This window comes from Bufo gargarizans, chromosome 4, assembly GCF_014858855.1.
Source record: "Bufo gargarizans isolate SCDJY-AF-19 chromosome 4, ASM1485885v1, whole genome shotgun sequence".
NCBI lineage: Eukaryota > Metazoa > Chordata > Amphibia > Anura > Bufonidae > Bufo > Bufo gargarizans.
In genome coordinates this window covers 189,744,417-189,761,570 of record NC_058083.1, presented here as the reverse complement: position 1 = coordinate 189,761,570, position 17,154 = coordinate 189,744,417, and the positions used below count along the sequence as shown (strand labels likewise).

Here is a 17,154-nt window from a genome sequence, read left to right as displayed (position 1 = left end):
AAATAAGACCTGTCCTATTTTTTTCACGGCCAACGGTTCACGGACCCATTCAAGTCAATGGGTCCGTGAAAAATCACGGATGCACACAAGATTGTCATCCGTGTCCGTGATCCGTGTCCGTTTTTCCTATAATTTCAATGGCAAACTTGACTTAGATTTTTCTTTCATTTTTCATGTCCGTGGATCCTCCAAAAAACAAGGAAGACCCACGGACGAAAAAACGGTCACGGATCACGAACCTACGGACCCAGTTTTTGCGGACCTTAAAAAAAAACGGTCGTGTGCATGAAGCCTAAGGACGAGGGATCACTATTGCGATTGTTCATCCTCACACAGTTGCATTGTTTCTGGGCAGCAGATCACTATGTAGACAGCACGATCTGCTGCCCAGAAACAATAATTTGGGTGCCTGCACGAACGGCCATTTTCCTTGTTCTTCAGTGGCAGCTTTACATGGACAAATTGTTGGGAATGAGCGTTTACAGGAACATTCCCTCCCAATAATCTGCCCACCTAAATCCACCTTTAGACACCGATAACAAAACATCACCCAAAAAAAAACAACAAAAAAAAAAAGGATTAAACCCCCCCCCCCCCCCCCCTCCCAAAAACAAGTGTGGTAGCAGTCTTACGTGATTTTGAGCAGGAAATAAATGATATTTTATCATTGTTTTATTTCAAATAACATCCCTGGCTTTTGAAAGGAATATAGACCTTATTACCACCCTTGACTTGATTTTTCACTTTGTTTCTTAAAGACAGACTGAGGCACATGAAATAAAACAGTGTCATTGTTGAATCACAAACATAGCGCAATTGACCACGTTCACATTTATCCCATAAACCTCCCATAAAACATGGGCTGCAAAAGGAAAGTGGAAAAATGCAATAAATAAAACACGCCTGGTCAAAATATATGTAATGAATCATTTTTCCATTGGAAAAACATTTCAAAGTAAATACAGTTTTAATAGTTACAGGAAAAAAAATGTACCTGTTATTTCATATATTTAAACAAAATTAAAATTTTCTTTATTACTTCTATCTACAAGTCAAAGGTGCATCAAATATACAGTCCTTGTTTTACTGCTGCATGCTTTTGCATATTTGCATGCGTACATAATAAATAATAAATACCAGAATCAAAATGAAGCCACAAAGATTTCATGGTGGCTTGGCTTGATGTCCCACAAGCTAACCAATTCATGTCCAAATCAGATGAATTTAACAAAATAAAAGGAGCATCTGAGGTAACAATGGAGGGCCAGCCACCCTTCGAAAGTGATGTTTAAAAGTTGTGGAAGTATTACATAATTCAAGTACAGCTTGAATGTTTTCAAATGGGCCACAAAAGAGCAGCTTTAATGCTTTTTTTTTTTTCAATTCATGAGTCTGCGTTCACAGAGTTCTTTGTAGATCCATTTTCGGATACGAGGCATATCTTCTTGCGAGAACAAGAAAGGCTGTTCTTGAGCGAGGCACTTGCAGTACTGAGAAGAGAAGAACGACTAAATGTCACTTATGAAGCATAAGCCATACAGACAATACAACACAGGTCACATGCGTCAATGTCACGGGTATCAGCTTTTGTCTGAACAGGCACAGAGTTAAATTTTGGTAAATTTTCTAAACTTGAACTGGTGGAGAAAACCATTGGTTAAAGGGATTCTGTCATAAGATTTTACCCCTCTAACCTAAACATATGCTCATGTCCCGAGTATTAAGAAAAATCCTAAACTGGCCATATTAAACTTTACTGTGGCTCTATTTGCCCAAAAAAAAGCCGCACCCCTCGCCGTCCGATGCCTAGCGCCGCCTTCGCCATCTTCTGCGCCGCCTTCTACAGCTCAGCGCCACCTCCGCAATCCTCCCTATCCCTCTGCCAGATCCCGCGCCTGCGCACTAGGCTCACCCTGAGGCGCCCGTGTGGACTCCTGGCAGCGGCTTCGTTGAGCGAAGTGCGCATGCGCCGGCCTGATGCGCACTTCACTCAACTAATCTGCTGCCAGGAGTCCGCGGCGCATCAGGCTAAGCCTAGTGCGCAGGTGCGGTATCTGGCAGAGGGACGGGTAGGATTGCGGAGGCGGCGCTGAGCTGTAGAAGGCGGCGCTGGGCACCGGAAGGTGAGGGGTGCTGCCGGGCACCCTGTATTAACGGACCTCCCCTTGGGCACCTTAAGTGAGTGATTGACAGGTTGTAAAAACTTGTTTTTTAAGCAAATATAGCCACAGTGAAGTTTAATAAGGCCAGCTTAGAATTATTCTTATTTCTCTGGACATCAGCATATGTTTAGGTTATAGGGGTAAAATCTCATGACAGAATCCCTTTAAGGTCTGAAACACATACACCTATCAATGCAAATAACTGCTCAGATTTTGTGACAGCTTATCCATATATGGAAACTGTACCAAGTGGGTAAATATGGCACATTCTAAATGGGATACATAGTGATGGATCTGTGCCAAGTCTCAAGCTGTTTTATATGGCTAATGCATATATTCTGGTAAATAGCTATGGCCGTACCTGAAGCATAAACACGCCACAGTCAAAGTCATTCTTCTGTTGTGGAATGCACTGAAAGACAAGAAGCATTTACTCAACGGGCAAAAAAGGCATACAATTTACTTACAATGTAGGGTTATGCAACCAGTTATTGTCAACATTGCATGTGACAGATAAAGACATTATACTCTCAAGACTATATAACATTTCACTGCAGTGAATGCAGGGGTTAACTGGGCCAGCTATAAAATACCACACCTATAGCCTTAAAAAGGTGGAATAATGCATTAATGACAAAAACAATTCTTGGTATGATGCTTTGAGCTTTATAGATAGTAGACACAATGATGTTATTCTCCTAAACAAGAGGCAAGAATTTGTGTTTTTCGGTCAAAGGGTTTTTCTAAGAGAGCGATAGAGCTGTGCCTAGGCCATGTAACCAATTAATGTGTCGTCACTTGGCTTAGCAGGGGACCAGGGAGTCAGACCCCCACCAGATACTGATGACCGATTCAGAGTAAAAAAATATAAATAATCACCGGAAAACCCCTTTTAACAATGACTGAACTTTTTACCTTTTTTACAGTAGTCTGCCAACCTTGAAGAAACTCATGATGGTTCTTTTCCTTGGCTTCTGTCGTAAGGTACTTGAGGATGTTCTGTAGGGCGTATAAAGAAATAAGGGTTAAGAATATCAATGGTAAATCTTTCTTTTCCTCCTCTGTTGACAACATAGCTTTAAAAATTGGATATTTCCACCCTTATTGATTGTGTTTTGCAATATGATTTTAAGAACACCTGTATCAATAGGTCCTGCTGAAGTTTTCCTGTGCACTGAAGACCATAACAGACTGGTGGTAGGTAGGCCTTGCTCATTCTTCTTAGCGCTCATGATGGCCAAGTGCAAGCCACCTATTTATTTTTACTTCTGTAAACATGTCCGCATCAGATTGGCAAAAAACGTGGATCGGATGCGGACCAAAACTATGGCCGTGTGCACGAGTTCTTATTCATTTTTATTCTAACTCAGCAGTATTTAAGAGCGACCCCTCAATGGAGTCATAAGCAAGCATAAACATAATGTAGAGCTCTTTTCTATTTTGCTGCACATTTGCAGTAGAAAACTGCCCCATGTGTAGGTGGCCTTAGGTCTGTTTCACATGAGCGATACAGAACCTGTCAGTCTGTGTAGTCAAAATTGGGCGATTTTCCATACAAGTTGCATCAGTTTTTTCTGCTCTTGCGTTCCGGTTTTTTTCTGTCCAAATTGCACCTGCTCTGATTTTCACACGTATGGAATTGTATTTTTTTGAAGAGAAACACTCAACATTCTCCTAGTAACCACAAGTGAAAAACAGATCATACCAGGATGCTCAGTTTTTTTTTTCACTGACCCACTGAATGAATTGACCAGTCCTCCATGAGAAAAGAATGAAGACAGAACAAGATGCAATTTTTGGGTCAGCGCCACCTCCGCAGTGAAAACAATGTTCAGTCCAGATACTGTCCATTGTAAAAAATTAACCGTATCTGGACAGAAAGATTGCTCATGTGAAACAGTTACCGGTACATAAATGCATTGTACGCCTGCTTGTGAACACTCCTGACTACTACCGTGTCAATAGAATTAGGCTGCGCATAGTAGCATCTGATTGCGTTTAGGTGGTTTCCTGGAAACAGGACAGACAAGATGGCCTTCAAGATGGCTGCCACTCACCTCTGTACAAAATTTCAAATGTAAGCCTTGGGAGTCATAGAAGGTAATCGTCTTATTCGGGATGTTCACAGCAACGAGGGCCCAGTGGACTTGTAAGTGTATTGGAATCAACAGCAAGGTCTTCTTGAAAAGGTCCACCTAGAGAAAGCGCAGGAATAAGGAAAACAAAATCAATTCAATGTACACGTAAAGGTGTGTTAAACGTTCAGAAACCTTTACAATAAAACCACACTGGATGAAAAGGAAATAAACCTGCCTTTTTAGTCCATCGTCTCACTCCATCATATCCTTTGGTCACGAGTTGCTTATGAAAAAATGTGTTAAAGAAATGAATCTGCCAGAAACAAAAAACAGAACTAGGTGATGAACGTGCAAAAAAAAAAAAAAAAAAAAAAAATACACTGGTGTGCAGGACTACTAAGTCTACAACACCAGCAATTATTCCCTATAACTGCATAGATGGGCTCAGTCTGCACTTAATCAAAGCTAAGGTAATACGCTATAGTTTTAACATGTAGAATATCACCAACTGAAGGTGCAAGTCTGACTATTGTACAACCTTTTAATACTAAAAGGGCAGCGATTTTTAATATTACAGCACTGGCTCCTCTTTTCTACATCTACAGCAACATTTCCTAAAGCTCACTCCGAATTTTTTTAGCGACATGTGAATAGGCTTTTGTAAACACCATGGATATTTACTGCACAATCCGCAGCACAGGGGTGCCCCAAGTCCTTTCATGAGATAACGTCACATTTACTAGGTTCACATGTGTATACTGCTCCAGTATAGCAACAGGAAGAAAAAAATAATAATTAAAAACTCGCCGGTATGCTGGATACCAATGGCACCAGATGGAACCCATTATTATGGAATCCTTTGGGATATTTTGCCCTTCATTTCTGCCAGCATCTGCAATAGTCCTCTACAGATGTGAGCCTAGCCTAACTCCAACACCAAATAAGTTACATGGAGAGAACTGTAGCACAGAGACATACAACCAATAACTCTGTACACACCTTATCTGGCGCAGAATCCATTATAAGGTCACCATACATGTTAATGACCTACGGAAAAAAAAGAAAAATATTAGAACAGTAATGAAAAATATCAAAGATTAAAATCCTAACAGCAAGGTCCTTTGACAGAGTAAGTACTCCAGGATTGATCCCAAAAGTGGCGGTCATTCAAGTACTGGCTGTATACCAAGGTAGCATGGGATTTTATTTCATATATGAGATTGTTAAAATAAAAACAAGAAAAAGGGAATATCCGTGTTTTCTACCTGGTCATTGAGCCACTGTTGCTCATCGAGGGTAACAAGATCATCCAGATAAAGTGTGTGTTTATTATAGCAAATCTGGAAACCGCAAATGGTATTTCTGGAATTCTTGGCTTTGTACTTTGCCATTTCCCTGCCAATGAAGGGCATCCTGAGAGAGAAAGCAAGATAAAACAGAAATCACTAGTTGTACGCTGAAACTAAAATGTGTCTTTTGCGTTTATATATCTCGACCATGTACAAAAAGTCAGCAGACAAAGCCCATCCAAAGAATCATCCTGATGTCGTGTGAATACGATTTATGTAGTGTAGACTTGCATGGTCCAAAGTGTAGCCAACTAATAACCAAGTAAAGAGAGCAGTATGAAAAATGACAGACAATAGGGGCCATTTATCAAGCTGGTGTAAAGTAGCAACCAATCAGATTCCTCCTTTCATTTACCAAAGGAACGGAAAAAATGAAAGGTGGAATCTGATTGGTTGCTATGGGTAAGTTCTACTGCACACCAGTGTGATAAATGACCCCCAATATGTATTGAAGAAGTTGGCCACTTTATTGCCATTTTCTCAGATTAGCTGTAAACGGCATTACAAGGCATTTACTAATGCAAGATCAGCCATGAAGCCTTATTTCTAAACCCCCATCGTTTAGTAGCCTCTTCTCCAGTCTCTGTGCAGCATCCTGGTCCAAACATGGTCCTTGATGGAGAGACATGTGACCAGACCTGCCTATCCGCAGCCTCTGCTAAATAGCACTGCACATGTTTTGGGAAACTAGCGCAAGCCAGGGTCAGTGTTATTCAAAGGAGACCTCTAAGGGACAGGTCTGGTCACGTGGCCCTCTATCAGTGGTCATCAGCAGAGAGGAAGACTTGCACAAAAAGCTTCCAACATGTACTAGTCACTCAAGGGTTTGACGCACCAGAGAGTTCAGACTACCATTCATTCCCCATGTACGATAGAAGGAAAGATAGTCTGAGGAACTGTCCGGGCACAATATAAAAGTGTTCTGAGTGTGGCATGTGGATTTGCCCTGTGTTAGGGTAATATCCTACCTGTAGGAAAAGTCCTGGTTGAAAACCTCTTTTAAACGAGTAAGTATGTCCTTTTCAGTCACTGGAATCAAACTGCCGTATTTCTTCACAAGTTCATCGAGAAAATCTAAGTGGAAAAAGGAAGAAACATTCCCCATTAAATGAACAGAAATACAGTACACTTCTATGGTTGTCTTTAGTGTCCACTCATGGTACGGTTTTATGACCCCACTAGATTATCTCTTCTGTGCTAAAAAACCCTAATGTGGTTTCTGAAATATGTCCCCATCAGTCACGTTCACACAGTGCAGTTATGAGGTGTCGACAGCGGCACTATGTGAACAAGGCCTAAAGAAAGGTTAAAATGAGCCGAGTATCGCCCCTCTTGTGTGATCAGTGTCATGCAATACAATATTACATAGCTGCAAGGCTTACTTAATAGCACCTTATCTTAGAAGGATCAGATGACTGATCCTACATACACAGGTGAGGTACGGTCAAACACTGCGCCTACGTGTGGTTTTTCATCAAACTGGTGCTGTATGCAATTTGGCTCCTAATGCCTGTATGGTTTAGTGGTAAGGCAGCTGTATACCATGCCAATTTGGGGTAAAACTATATAGTGGCCGCTGTGTGTAAACCCTAACAACATCAGTAAGGATGAGGGCTCATGGGGGAGGAACAACATCTGCATAGGTTTCTTCCCACAGTCCAAAAATATACAAATGGGCACAGTGGCTTCCTACAAAACTGACCCCAGTGATCGCTGTCCAATGCCAATATGGCAACCCCAGCCACACAACTATCCCTGCACTTTGAGTCCATGTGAGAAAAGCTCATTACAAATGTTTGTCATCGTAAGAGACGATGGCTGCAAAGACAAGTTTGACAATTAAGCCATAAAGTGTGGAACTATTAAAAGGTGACATGACTCCCACCTGAGACCCACCCTCGTCACCCTACACTAACAATAAAAATACAGTAAAGAATATAAAATAATAAAACTTACCAGAAATACTGGCGGCAACTTGTTCATCTGGGACATTGCTGGTGATTTTCTGTCCATTCTGTAGATCCAGTCCATCACATGTGGTCTGTTGCATGGGACTTTTACAGTAAGGGTGATCCAACAACTTTGCACTGAATATGTCAGAGTCTGTACTGTCATCCAAATCCATGGGGCAGGGTTCGTCACCATTCTCTACCATTTCCATGGAAGCATTTTCCTGACACCCAAAAGTATCGCTTGCATATTCTTGCAGTTTGTCAGGAGTCAGGGGAATCTGTTCATTGTCCTTCTCGCCATGAGCAGCTGTTTCTTCCTGGCAAGATATATATACTTCTCTTTCGGTAAGCAACACACACAAGTCATCAGGCTGGTTGGTAATAATGGGAACATCACTGGTTCTCTTGGTGATGGCGTCCGTGCCGCACCACTGGCTAGGTGTGCAGAGCAGTGGTTGCTGGCTGGCGGCAGCATTTCCAAACTGAGCTTCCACACTCTGCAGCTGGACAGCATCACCTCGTAGGCAGCTTTTGGTTGTGCATTGTGCATATAAAATTCCTGAAGTGTTATTGTTCATATCGTATGCCCTCCGTCCAGCTCTTAGGTGTCTCTGAAGTTGAAACTTCAGATAAGAGATGACTTTACGAATCCTGCTTCTCAGAGTCTTCTTGCAACAGTTCCAAAAACCTTTCCGGAACCACATCCAGTTAAAATCCAGTAGTCTAAAGCTTGTCTTTTTAGCTCTGAGCTTCTCAGACTGTAATTTACCACAGGCTGCTATCTGAAAGAGTTTTCTCTGCATCATAAATAAGGGTACTCTTCCAATATTAAGCAAATCACAGCTTTTCAGCAGCCATAAACCTCCAGAGCGTCTTTGTGCTAATGAAAGAGGACGTCTCTTTCTCTGACTCGGAGCAGCCGCGAAGCTGCGGGCACGTTCATCCTTGTGCTTCCACACCTGGGTGATGATCTTTGGTGGCACACTAGCAGAGTCTTCATGTACGATATTATTTCCGGACACGAGTCTTGAAGTCAACTTCTTACCACAAAGTTTATTCTTCTTTGTGGCTTGCGATGGGGTCACTGTATTTGTAAGTAGAGAATCGCCAGAAGAAAAACAAAATGTCTTCTGAATTTTTCCTTCCTTTACGGCGTCTTGTCCAGATTCTGTCCCTGAGGGCTGACCAGCAAATCTCTTTCTCTTCCGAGGTTTGGATTGCTTGCCTGCAATCTGCTGGTCTGGGTGGGCATTCTTCAGGATGTCATCATTGCTTTTTGGGAATAGAGGAAGATTTTGTTTTTCGGAGATAAAGTTGTTAAAATCTCCAATCTGTCTTGACCATTTTAAGGGACGGCCAGAAAATCGATTTTTTTGGAGGTGTGAAAATTTATGTTCTTTCATTTTTCTGCCACATAACAAGCTTGACGCTACCCTTAAGAAAAAAAACAAAAAACACAAATGCTGAGTAAATCAACCTGAACTTATAACTGATGCTCCTTTCCTAATATCATCGGTCACACCAGCATTTTGTGTTCAGTATTTCTGTTCTGTCAGAGAAACAGAAAAGGGATCCTTTAAATGGACTGAATGGTGGATATAAATGGGTCTAGAAGAGTAAAACTACTGCTCTTGGCAGTTTTTTATTTTTCTGTCAATGTAGCCGTATGAGGGCTTGAGAAATCATCTGTGTACACGAAACGGTTGTAGGCCATCCTGTGTGCGTACTGAATTATCCCATAAAAAAAAAAAAAATTGAAAAAATTTGGGCTATGGATCTAATAGAGGCTGCAATTTTAGATACTGGTGAGTGACGTGATTTTTCTACACGTGGAACGAATTGTATTTTTAGTGATGCCAATTTGGGCTGCATATAACTTATATTAACTTTTATTACCTTTTTTTAGGGTGGTAATGGGGAAATAAAAAGCAGCCCTCCCATTGGTTTTTGCACTTTAAATTTATGACTTAACTGTGCGTTACTGTTATTCTGTGGGTCATTACAATTATGGCGATACCAAACAGCGCTCCAGATGGCGACCAAAATGGTCGCCAATGCGCCTTGAAATTTGCAGATGGCGACAAGACTTTTTAGCCTTGTCGCCATTTGCGTCAGGGCTGCCACGCTGTAAGCTGAATATTGCGGCGGAGCATGGCAGCCACTAATTCCTTGCCCCAGGGCAGGCGTTCGCTCAGCAGCACAGGGGAGAAGGAAGCAGTCTCTCCCAACAATGAGAGGAAAAAGGAGGGGAGGGGCTGTGGCCACTGCGCCACCAATGATGTGAACTCACCCATTAATTCAAATACAGGAGGCGGGTGCTGGCTGCAGAATCACATAGTCGGCACTCAACCCCTCAGGTGCCGCATAGAGGTCAACTGCCGCAGATCGCAGCTACCTCTCAGAGGTCGGGTGCCGGCTATGTGATTGTGCAGCCAGCACCCGCCTCCTGTATTTGAAATAATGGGAGAGTTAACATCATTGGTGAAGCATTGAGCCTCCCCTCTCCCAGCATTAAAAACATTTGGGGGGGAGCACTGCGCCACCAAAGTGTTAAAGTAATTGGTGGCAGTGGCCACAGGGTCCCCTCCTCCTCAGTGGCAGTTCCCATCGGAGCCCCAGCAGTGTAATCGCGGGGCTCTGATCAGTTACCATGGCAGCCAGGACGCTACTGAAGCCCTGGTTGCCATGGTAATCTCCCTGTTGCTGTGTGCATTATGCACAGGGCAGCAGGGAGAGTGTGAAGTCCTATTCACCCTAATACAGATTTATCAGGGTTAATAGGAAAAGGATTGTAGCCGGGGGCTAATAGTTAGTAAATAAATAGTGTAAAAAAAAAAAAAAAAAAAACACACCAAAATATTTTGTATAAAATCGCCCCCTACCCAATTTTGCTTATAAAATATATAAACAATAAACTTATTACATATCGCCACATCCGAAAAGTCCAAACAGAAAAAAAATATCTCCTATGCAGTGAACGTCATAAAAGAAAATAATAATAATTGGGTCACCAATAGGATAGGACTGTTCTATTATGGGCCGGACATTCCATAAAATACAGAATGTTTTTTTTTTTGCATGGTATCGAGTATCGCAATACTTTATGGTATCGAAACCGAATAAAATTTTTGGTATCGTGACAAACCTGAGGGTCCATTCACACGTCTGCAAAATGGGTCTGCATCCGTTTTGCAATTTTGCGGAACAGGTGCGGACCCATTCATTTTCAATGGAGCCAGAATGTGCTGTCCGCATCTGCATTTGTGGATCCGCAAAAATAGAACTTGTCCTATTCTTGTCCGCAATTGCGGACAAGAAAAGGCATATTCTATGAGAGTGTCGGCGATGTGCGGTCTGCAAAATGCAAAACGCACACTGCCGTTGTCAGTGTTTTGCAAAACACATACGGACGTGTGAATGGACCCTTATATGTAGTGCTGGCTCAGTACTGTGACCTGCGTCTCATCTTATCCAAGTCTCTTTTTTTATTATAATTATATATATTTTCAATTTGGCGACTAAAAATGTAATTTGGCTCCAAAAATATTCAGTTTAGGAGCCAATGGCTCCTGTTTATTTATTTTTGTCTGGAGTGGAGCACTGCCAAATATGTATTGTTTTAGGTGTTTTCTACTACTAGGTGTGTCTCATTATGTCGCCATGTTCCAAGAGCCAGAACTATGCGGTTGTAGCTGGATGAGGGCTTGCTTTTTGCAGGGCAAGATGTAGTTTTTTTTTTGTACCATTGTTTGGGGTACATGGGACTTATTCATTAACATTTATTTTGGGGGCCGGGGTGAATAGGGGGGGAAAGAAATATTCTGTATTTATTTCTTTTTTTACATTGTTCACAGGACAGGTTAAATAACATGTTATTTTTATCAGGCTGCTTTCACATGTGTCACAAGCGCCATTTGGAGCTTCCATCACAGAATTCGATAAAATTAACTGAGAGAAGTCCTGTTGCAGGACTTTATCCGCTACAAAAAATGTTCTCCTGAATGGAAATCTAACAGATCCAATTATAGGAGATGGGGCCCGTTAGCTTTAGTTATCTGCTGAATCCGGCAATTCCGTTATTTTTGTTCTTCTGCTTCTATAACTAAGCAGAAAAATGGAAATAAGAAGCACCGATTTAGTATCCTTTTAGTAATAGTCTAAGGGCTCATGCATACGAACGCATTTTATGTGTCTGTTCCGTTTTCTTTGCGTACTGTATGCAGAAACAATCATTTCAACGGGTCCGCAAAAAAAACCTGAAGTTACTCAGTTATTTCTGTATGTCCGTATTTCCATTCTGCAAAAAATAGAACATGTCCTATTATTGTCCGCATTACGGACAAGGATAGTACTGTTCTATGAAGGGCCAGCTGTTCTGTTTCGCAAAATACGGAACGCACACAAATGTCATCCGTATTTTTTGCGGATCCGTTTTTTTGCGGACTGCAAAATACATATGGTCGTGTGCAAGAGCACTTAGGCTACTTTCACATTAGTGTTTTTCGGTAGATCCGTCATGGATCTGCAAAAACGCTTCCGTTACCATAATACAACCGCATGCATCCGTCATGAACGGTTCCAGTTGTATTATGTCTTCTATAGCCATGATGGATTTGTCATAAACACCATTGAAAGTCAATAGGGGACGGATCAGTTTTCTATTGCGTCAGAGAAAACGGATCCGTCCCCATTGACTTACATTGTGTGTCAGGACGGATCAGTCTTGCTCCGCACCACATCGCGGACAGAAAAACACTGCTTACAGTGTTATTCTGTCCTTGATGGGGACGCAACCAAATGGAACAGAATGCATTTTGGTGCATTCCGTTCAGTGACGGATCTCTAGCGCAAATGAAAACGCTGATGTGAAAGCAGCCTTATGGGTTCCGGTGTGATGTGGTACATATGCTGTGTCTGTTTTTTTTACCACTTTACAAAGTAATATATTTTTTTATAAACTTTATTCACCTTTATTTTACTCTCACTAGGGAAAAATGGTTTTTATAATGTACTGGTATACTTTGAATTATAGCCTAGCACTGTACCAGTGACAGGCATTTTATTAGGCCGTATGTACTGCACAGTCTAATAGACACACAGTCATGGCGTTCCTGGGGGCCTTTGTTAGGTCCCCGGCTGAACTGGTTGATGATGGCAGAGGGAGCGCTGTCCCTCTAACTGCTTATATACCGCTGTCACTATAGTTATATCTGATTCTGGCCGTTACCGCGGAAGCCCGGATTCAGTTAGTGCTGAGCTCCAACTAAAAGGGTCATGCACACAGTTGTAGCCGTTTTTGCGGTCCACAAATTGTGGAACTCCAAAACACAGATCCATTGTCTTTACAGGTGCGGGTCCCTCCACTGGGACCCACACCTATATCGAAAATTGAGCCCCGCAAGGTGGTGGCTGGAGGACTCCGGTCCAGCCACCACCTAACCGGCTGCCCATAGAAAATAATAGGAGCGTACCTTACCATGCATGCGCGGCCCCCGCTCCCATTCATTTCTATGGGGCCGACAGAAATAGCTGAGCCAGCTCGGCTATTTACACCGGCCCTATAGAAAAAGAATGGAGGGCGGCTGCGCATGTACAGTGTGCCCTTCTTCACTTGCAGGGCTCCATTCTCGATATAGATGTGGGTCCCACACCTATAAGATAATGGGGACATATCCTAGCGATATGCCCCCATTGTCCATGATGACACAAGCCCTTTAAGGCATTACAGATCCATTATGGGCTACTTTGCTGAACATACTGGGAAATGTAAATGTCAGTGCACAGATTGTATAGAAAATCTAGAATATTAATACACAGGCAGAACACTGGAGGGATATTTTACTGCAGCGTAGCCTGAGATATTGCAGGGTTGTGTCTCTCCTAAACTAAGCCAATTTATACTGGACAACTGCTATTTAATCAATAACCCAATGGTGAAGATTTAATAAGACTGGAGTAACGCTGCACGCATGCCTCTTAGAAAACATGGCATCGTCTACAAGACGTTTCTAACCATACCCCCTTATGCTAGCACAATTAAATGCCACTTGTAATGACAGACACAACGGTGGCAAAAAGCAGCTTTATTACCAACTGGTGAGGGGACACAGTTTTTGCAAGTAACCTTTAACAATTATAAATAATAAAAATTAAAAAAAACTGATCTGTGGTAAAACCATTTGTTGGGGCCGTTTTCTGCATCTACCTTGGTTTTAAAGGTTTTTATTTTGGGGGGGGGGGGATTTAGATACTGATAACCTTTCCTCAGGATAGGTCTGTGATGGCTAAACTGCGGCTCTACAGAACCAGCCTGACGCAGTCTATCAGGGGGTGCTGGGAGCTGTACCTCCACCAAATTAAAACTGACAACTTATCCTGAAGTTAGGTCATCAATATCTGGATTTAGATGGGGCAGATTATAGGGAATGAACTTCCTGCGAGCGGTCGTTCCTGACGATCTGTCCTTGTAAAGGTGCCGCCGATCTCGCAATGAACAAATGAAACGCTCGTTAATTGGGCGATCCTGTCATTCGTGCGGGCACCTAAATTATCATTTCTGGGCAGCAGCTCGTGCTGTCTAAACAGCAATCTGCTGCCCAGAAACAATGCAACTGTATGAGGACGAGCGATCACAATAGCCATCCCTCATCTGCATACTGTGGAGGAGATCACTGCATTTAAATCCAGTGCTTCACCCCAACTGAATGAGCAGCTGACTGTTGGCTGCTCCTGTGCCTGTATAAATGCGCCTTAACTTCTGAATGTAATCTAAACTGGCTGCAAGTTGCTTACATCTATGGAAGTTATAGCAACAGCGTAACATAGCGTGCCCGGCTGTTCCGATCTCATGACAATAACCCTTTAAGACTTGGTTTAAGACTTTGGGGCACATTTATTAAAGAGGACCTGTCACCACTCCTGACATGCCTATTTTCATAGCTACATGTATTCCCAATGTAATAATTCTGGAACATCTATTCATATGGCTCTATGTTGTGCCATTCCTTTATTATTTCTACTAGAAGTTCTGACTGAATTGCTAGCAGTCTGCAGTAAGGGTACAGAGGGGAGGTAACCAGTTGGGGGTGTGTACCGCCACAGACTCACTCTATCCAATCAGTGCTGCCATTTTCAGACTGTACACCCCCCCCCCCCAACTGGTTACCTCCCCTCTGTACCCTTACTGCAGACTGCCAGCAATTCATTCATAACTTCTTGTAGAAATAATAAAAGAACAGCACAACATAGAGCCATAAGAAGAGATGTTCCAGAATTGTTATTACATGGAGAATGCATGGAGCTAATAAAACAGGCACGTCAGGAGTGGCGACAGGTCCTCTTAAGGGTCCATTCACACATCCTTAAGTGTTCTGCAAAACACGGACACGCGCAATGTGCATTCGCACATCGCCGGCACTATAATAGAAAATGCCTAATCTTGTTCGCAATTGCGGACAAGAATAGGACATGTTCTATTTTTTTTCGGAAACGGAAGTGTGGATCCGCAAACAGCATATTCCGGCCCCATTGACAATGAATAGGTCTGCACGGATGCGAACGTGTGAATGGACCCCAAGACCGGCATTTTAGACGCTGGTCTTGATAAACCCTATATCTGGCGGTGGATCACCGAAGCTATGTAGAAGCCTCTTGGAGTCAAACACATGAAAATTGTGTCAGATGCACAAGTCATAAATGATGCATCAGGCCCAAGTTAAACCATGACCCATTAAATTGAAAGGGTGCCAAGAAAATTGTGCCATGCACCATCCAGCTCGGATCCCACTGAAGTGAATGCTTAAAAACCTGCCCGTCTTCACCATCTAGAAATCAGACTCGTTTCTTATCCGTCTGAAGTCCTCCGCCACGTTCGGTTAACTTTGAATTAGCGTTTTTTTGCTTCAGCGGCCATAGTTCTAAGTGACAACAGGAAGTGCAGCCATTTTGGTGGCCAACCAACTGGTATATCTTTGTACTTGTTAAGAAAGAAATACCAGTTGCTCAACCACCAAAATGGCTGCACTTCCTGTTGTCAGACAGTAGATAAGACAAATACCTAACATGGGCTGAATCTAAACTTAATATATGGCCAACCTTCAGACCTTGGTGGAAATCCTTTTAACAAAGGGATGATGATCCAGAGGGGGCGGCAGAAAAAGGGCACATTCCTTTACATGGGATTATCCATTGATGGGGGATCTCATCCATAGGAATGTGTATGTGCAATCTCAGCCCCCAATTCCCCTGCACTGCGCCCCAAGATCAGCAATCAGAGGCTTTACATGGAACGCTTCCAGTTCCCACAATACACAGATCACCTTTAATGATAAAATCAAATGTACAGAAAATCCTAAGAAGCAACTGATCAGTATGTGAGTGTATGGTGCTGTAACCCATAGCAACAAGGAGCCACAGCTGCGCCTCCTTCATTGACCCGGCAGGTGTTGGGATGCAGTCTACCCCAGGTAAACAGAACATTGCATGCATTTACCTCAGCAGAGCAAGCCATGTGGCGTGTCCAACTCGCATCCATGCTAGCACACGTCAATACACGGGCCACAGCTTCTGGATCCAGGGTAAAGGGGAGCCTGTGAGGGGAGACCACTGGGGCTACAGAACGAGGCCCGTACAGCGGCAGGCTGGGAGCACGGTGCCCGGTACGTGTAACACGGAGCTCCGCCGCTATGTCCGCTCTAGAGGAGGGGGGGCACCCGGTACACTCAGCGCACTACACAACTGCCCCAATCCCCTGGCTTCCTCCTGGCCAAACACAGCACGACGCCTCCTGTACGGAGCCTCACAAGGGACAAACAACCAGCAGAGTGCGAACCATAGCCGGCGAGGAGCACGTGACCGCCTGAGCACTGGCCCGGGGCTGCCCCTTGTTCTTCTGGGGGGAAGGGCACAGTGAAAGTGATCCGCCAGTGGTCCAGCCCCCTGCGAGTTTAATGGAAGGGGCGAAGCCTCCATGGGAATTTGGGGCAATTTACATGAGGCGCTTCTGACCGTGCGCGGGGCTCTCTACCGCCCCCTACGCGAATTGGTCGCGTATTTTGAGTGTGGAAGGGGAGACACCAAGCGCCAGACAGAAAGCGCTCGATTTTGGCCAAAAAAACACTGAAGTGTTTGCGGTGGTCACGTGGTCTCGGCTCGTCTGATAGGTCAGACGAGGCGCGGGGCCCCCTAGTGGCCGCGAGGACTCACTGCGCTCGTCCGTCGGATGTTGGGGAGTTTTATGGTACTTCACTTACTGTCCTGCGGGGGGTTCTAGCGAAACAATTCCCAAATTTACCAGAATAATTGCCGGAGCAGCGAGGCGGGCGTCCGCTCTGTGTGGAGAACCGTCAGTCTGGGGGTTCTCAGGTATGTCACAATGACATTACCGTGGCAACCCGTGAGCGCGAGCCCTTACCGTTACCGTGCAGACGAAAACAAGCCTAGAGCTTTCATGGCAATCTCATTTTCCTTGCAGTACTCGGGTGTGCCTCTAGGGAGCGCACTTTACAGACACCACCCCTGGAAGTGTGTTTTTAATAAAAATCAAATCTTAGTCCTCAAAGTATAAAGATGGTGTTGTAAGAGATTAGCAGCGCCACACATGTCTGCAGGTCAT

General features: G+C 43.5%; 1 protein-coding gene across 2 annotated transcripts; it reads right to left on the bottom strand.

Annotated features, from left to right (window-relative positions):
• Nucleotides 1-675: 675 nt before the first annotated feature.
• Nucleotides 676-16,576, bottom strand: SENP5 (SUMO specific peptidase 5). Of its 2 annotated transcripts, none has more exons than XM_044289855.1 (10): nucleotides 16,033-16,576; nucleotides 7,546-8,970; nucleotides 6,558-6,663; nucleotides 5,506-5,653; nucleotides 5,240-5,287; nucleotides 4,476-4,553; nucleotides 4,220-4,357; nucleotides 3,078-3,161; nucleotides 2,524-2,574; nucleotides 676-1,490 (listed from the first exon to the last, which is right to left on the bottom strand). In XM_044289855.1, exons 2-10 carry the CDS (start codon nucleotides 8,942-8,944, stop codon nucleotides 1,380-1,382), a joined length of 2,163 nt encoding a protein of 720 aa, XP_044145790.1. In that variant the 5' UTR covers nucleotides 8,945-8,970; nucleotides 16,033-16,576; the 3' UTR covers nucleotides 676-1,379. The 2 variants fall into 2 exon arrangements, with proteins under 2 accessions (XP_044145790.1, XP_044145789.1); XM_044289854.1 differs by having other exon boundaries at nucleotides 677-1,490; nucleotides 7,546-8,975; nucleotides 16,033-16,573.
• Nucleotides 16,577-17,154: the final 578 nt, after the last annotated feature.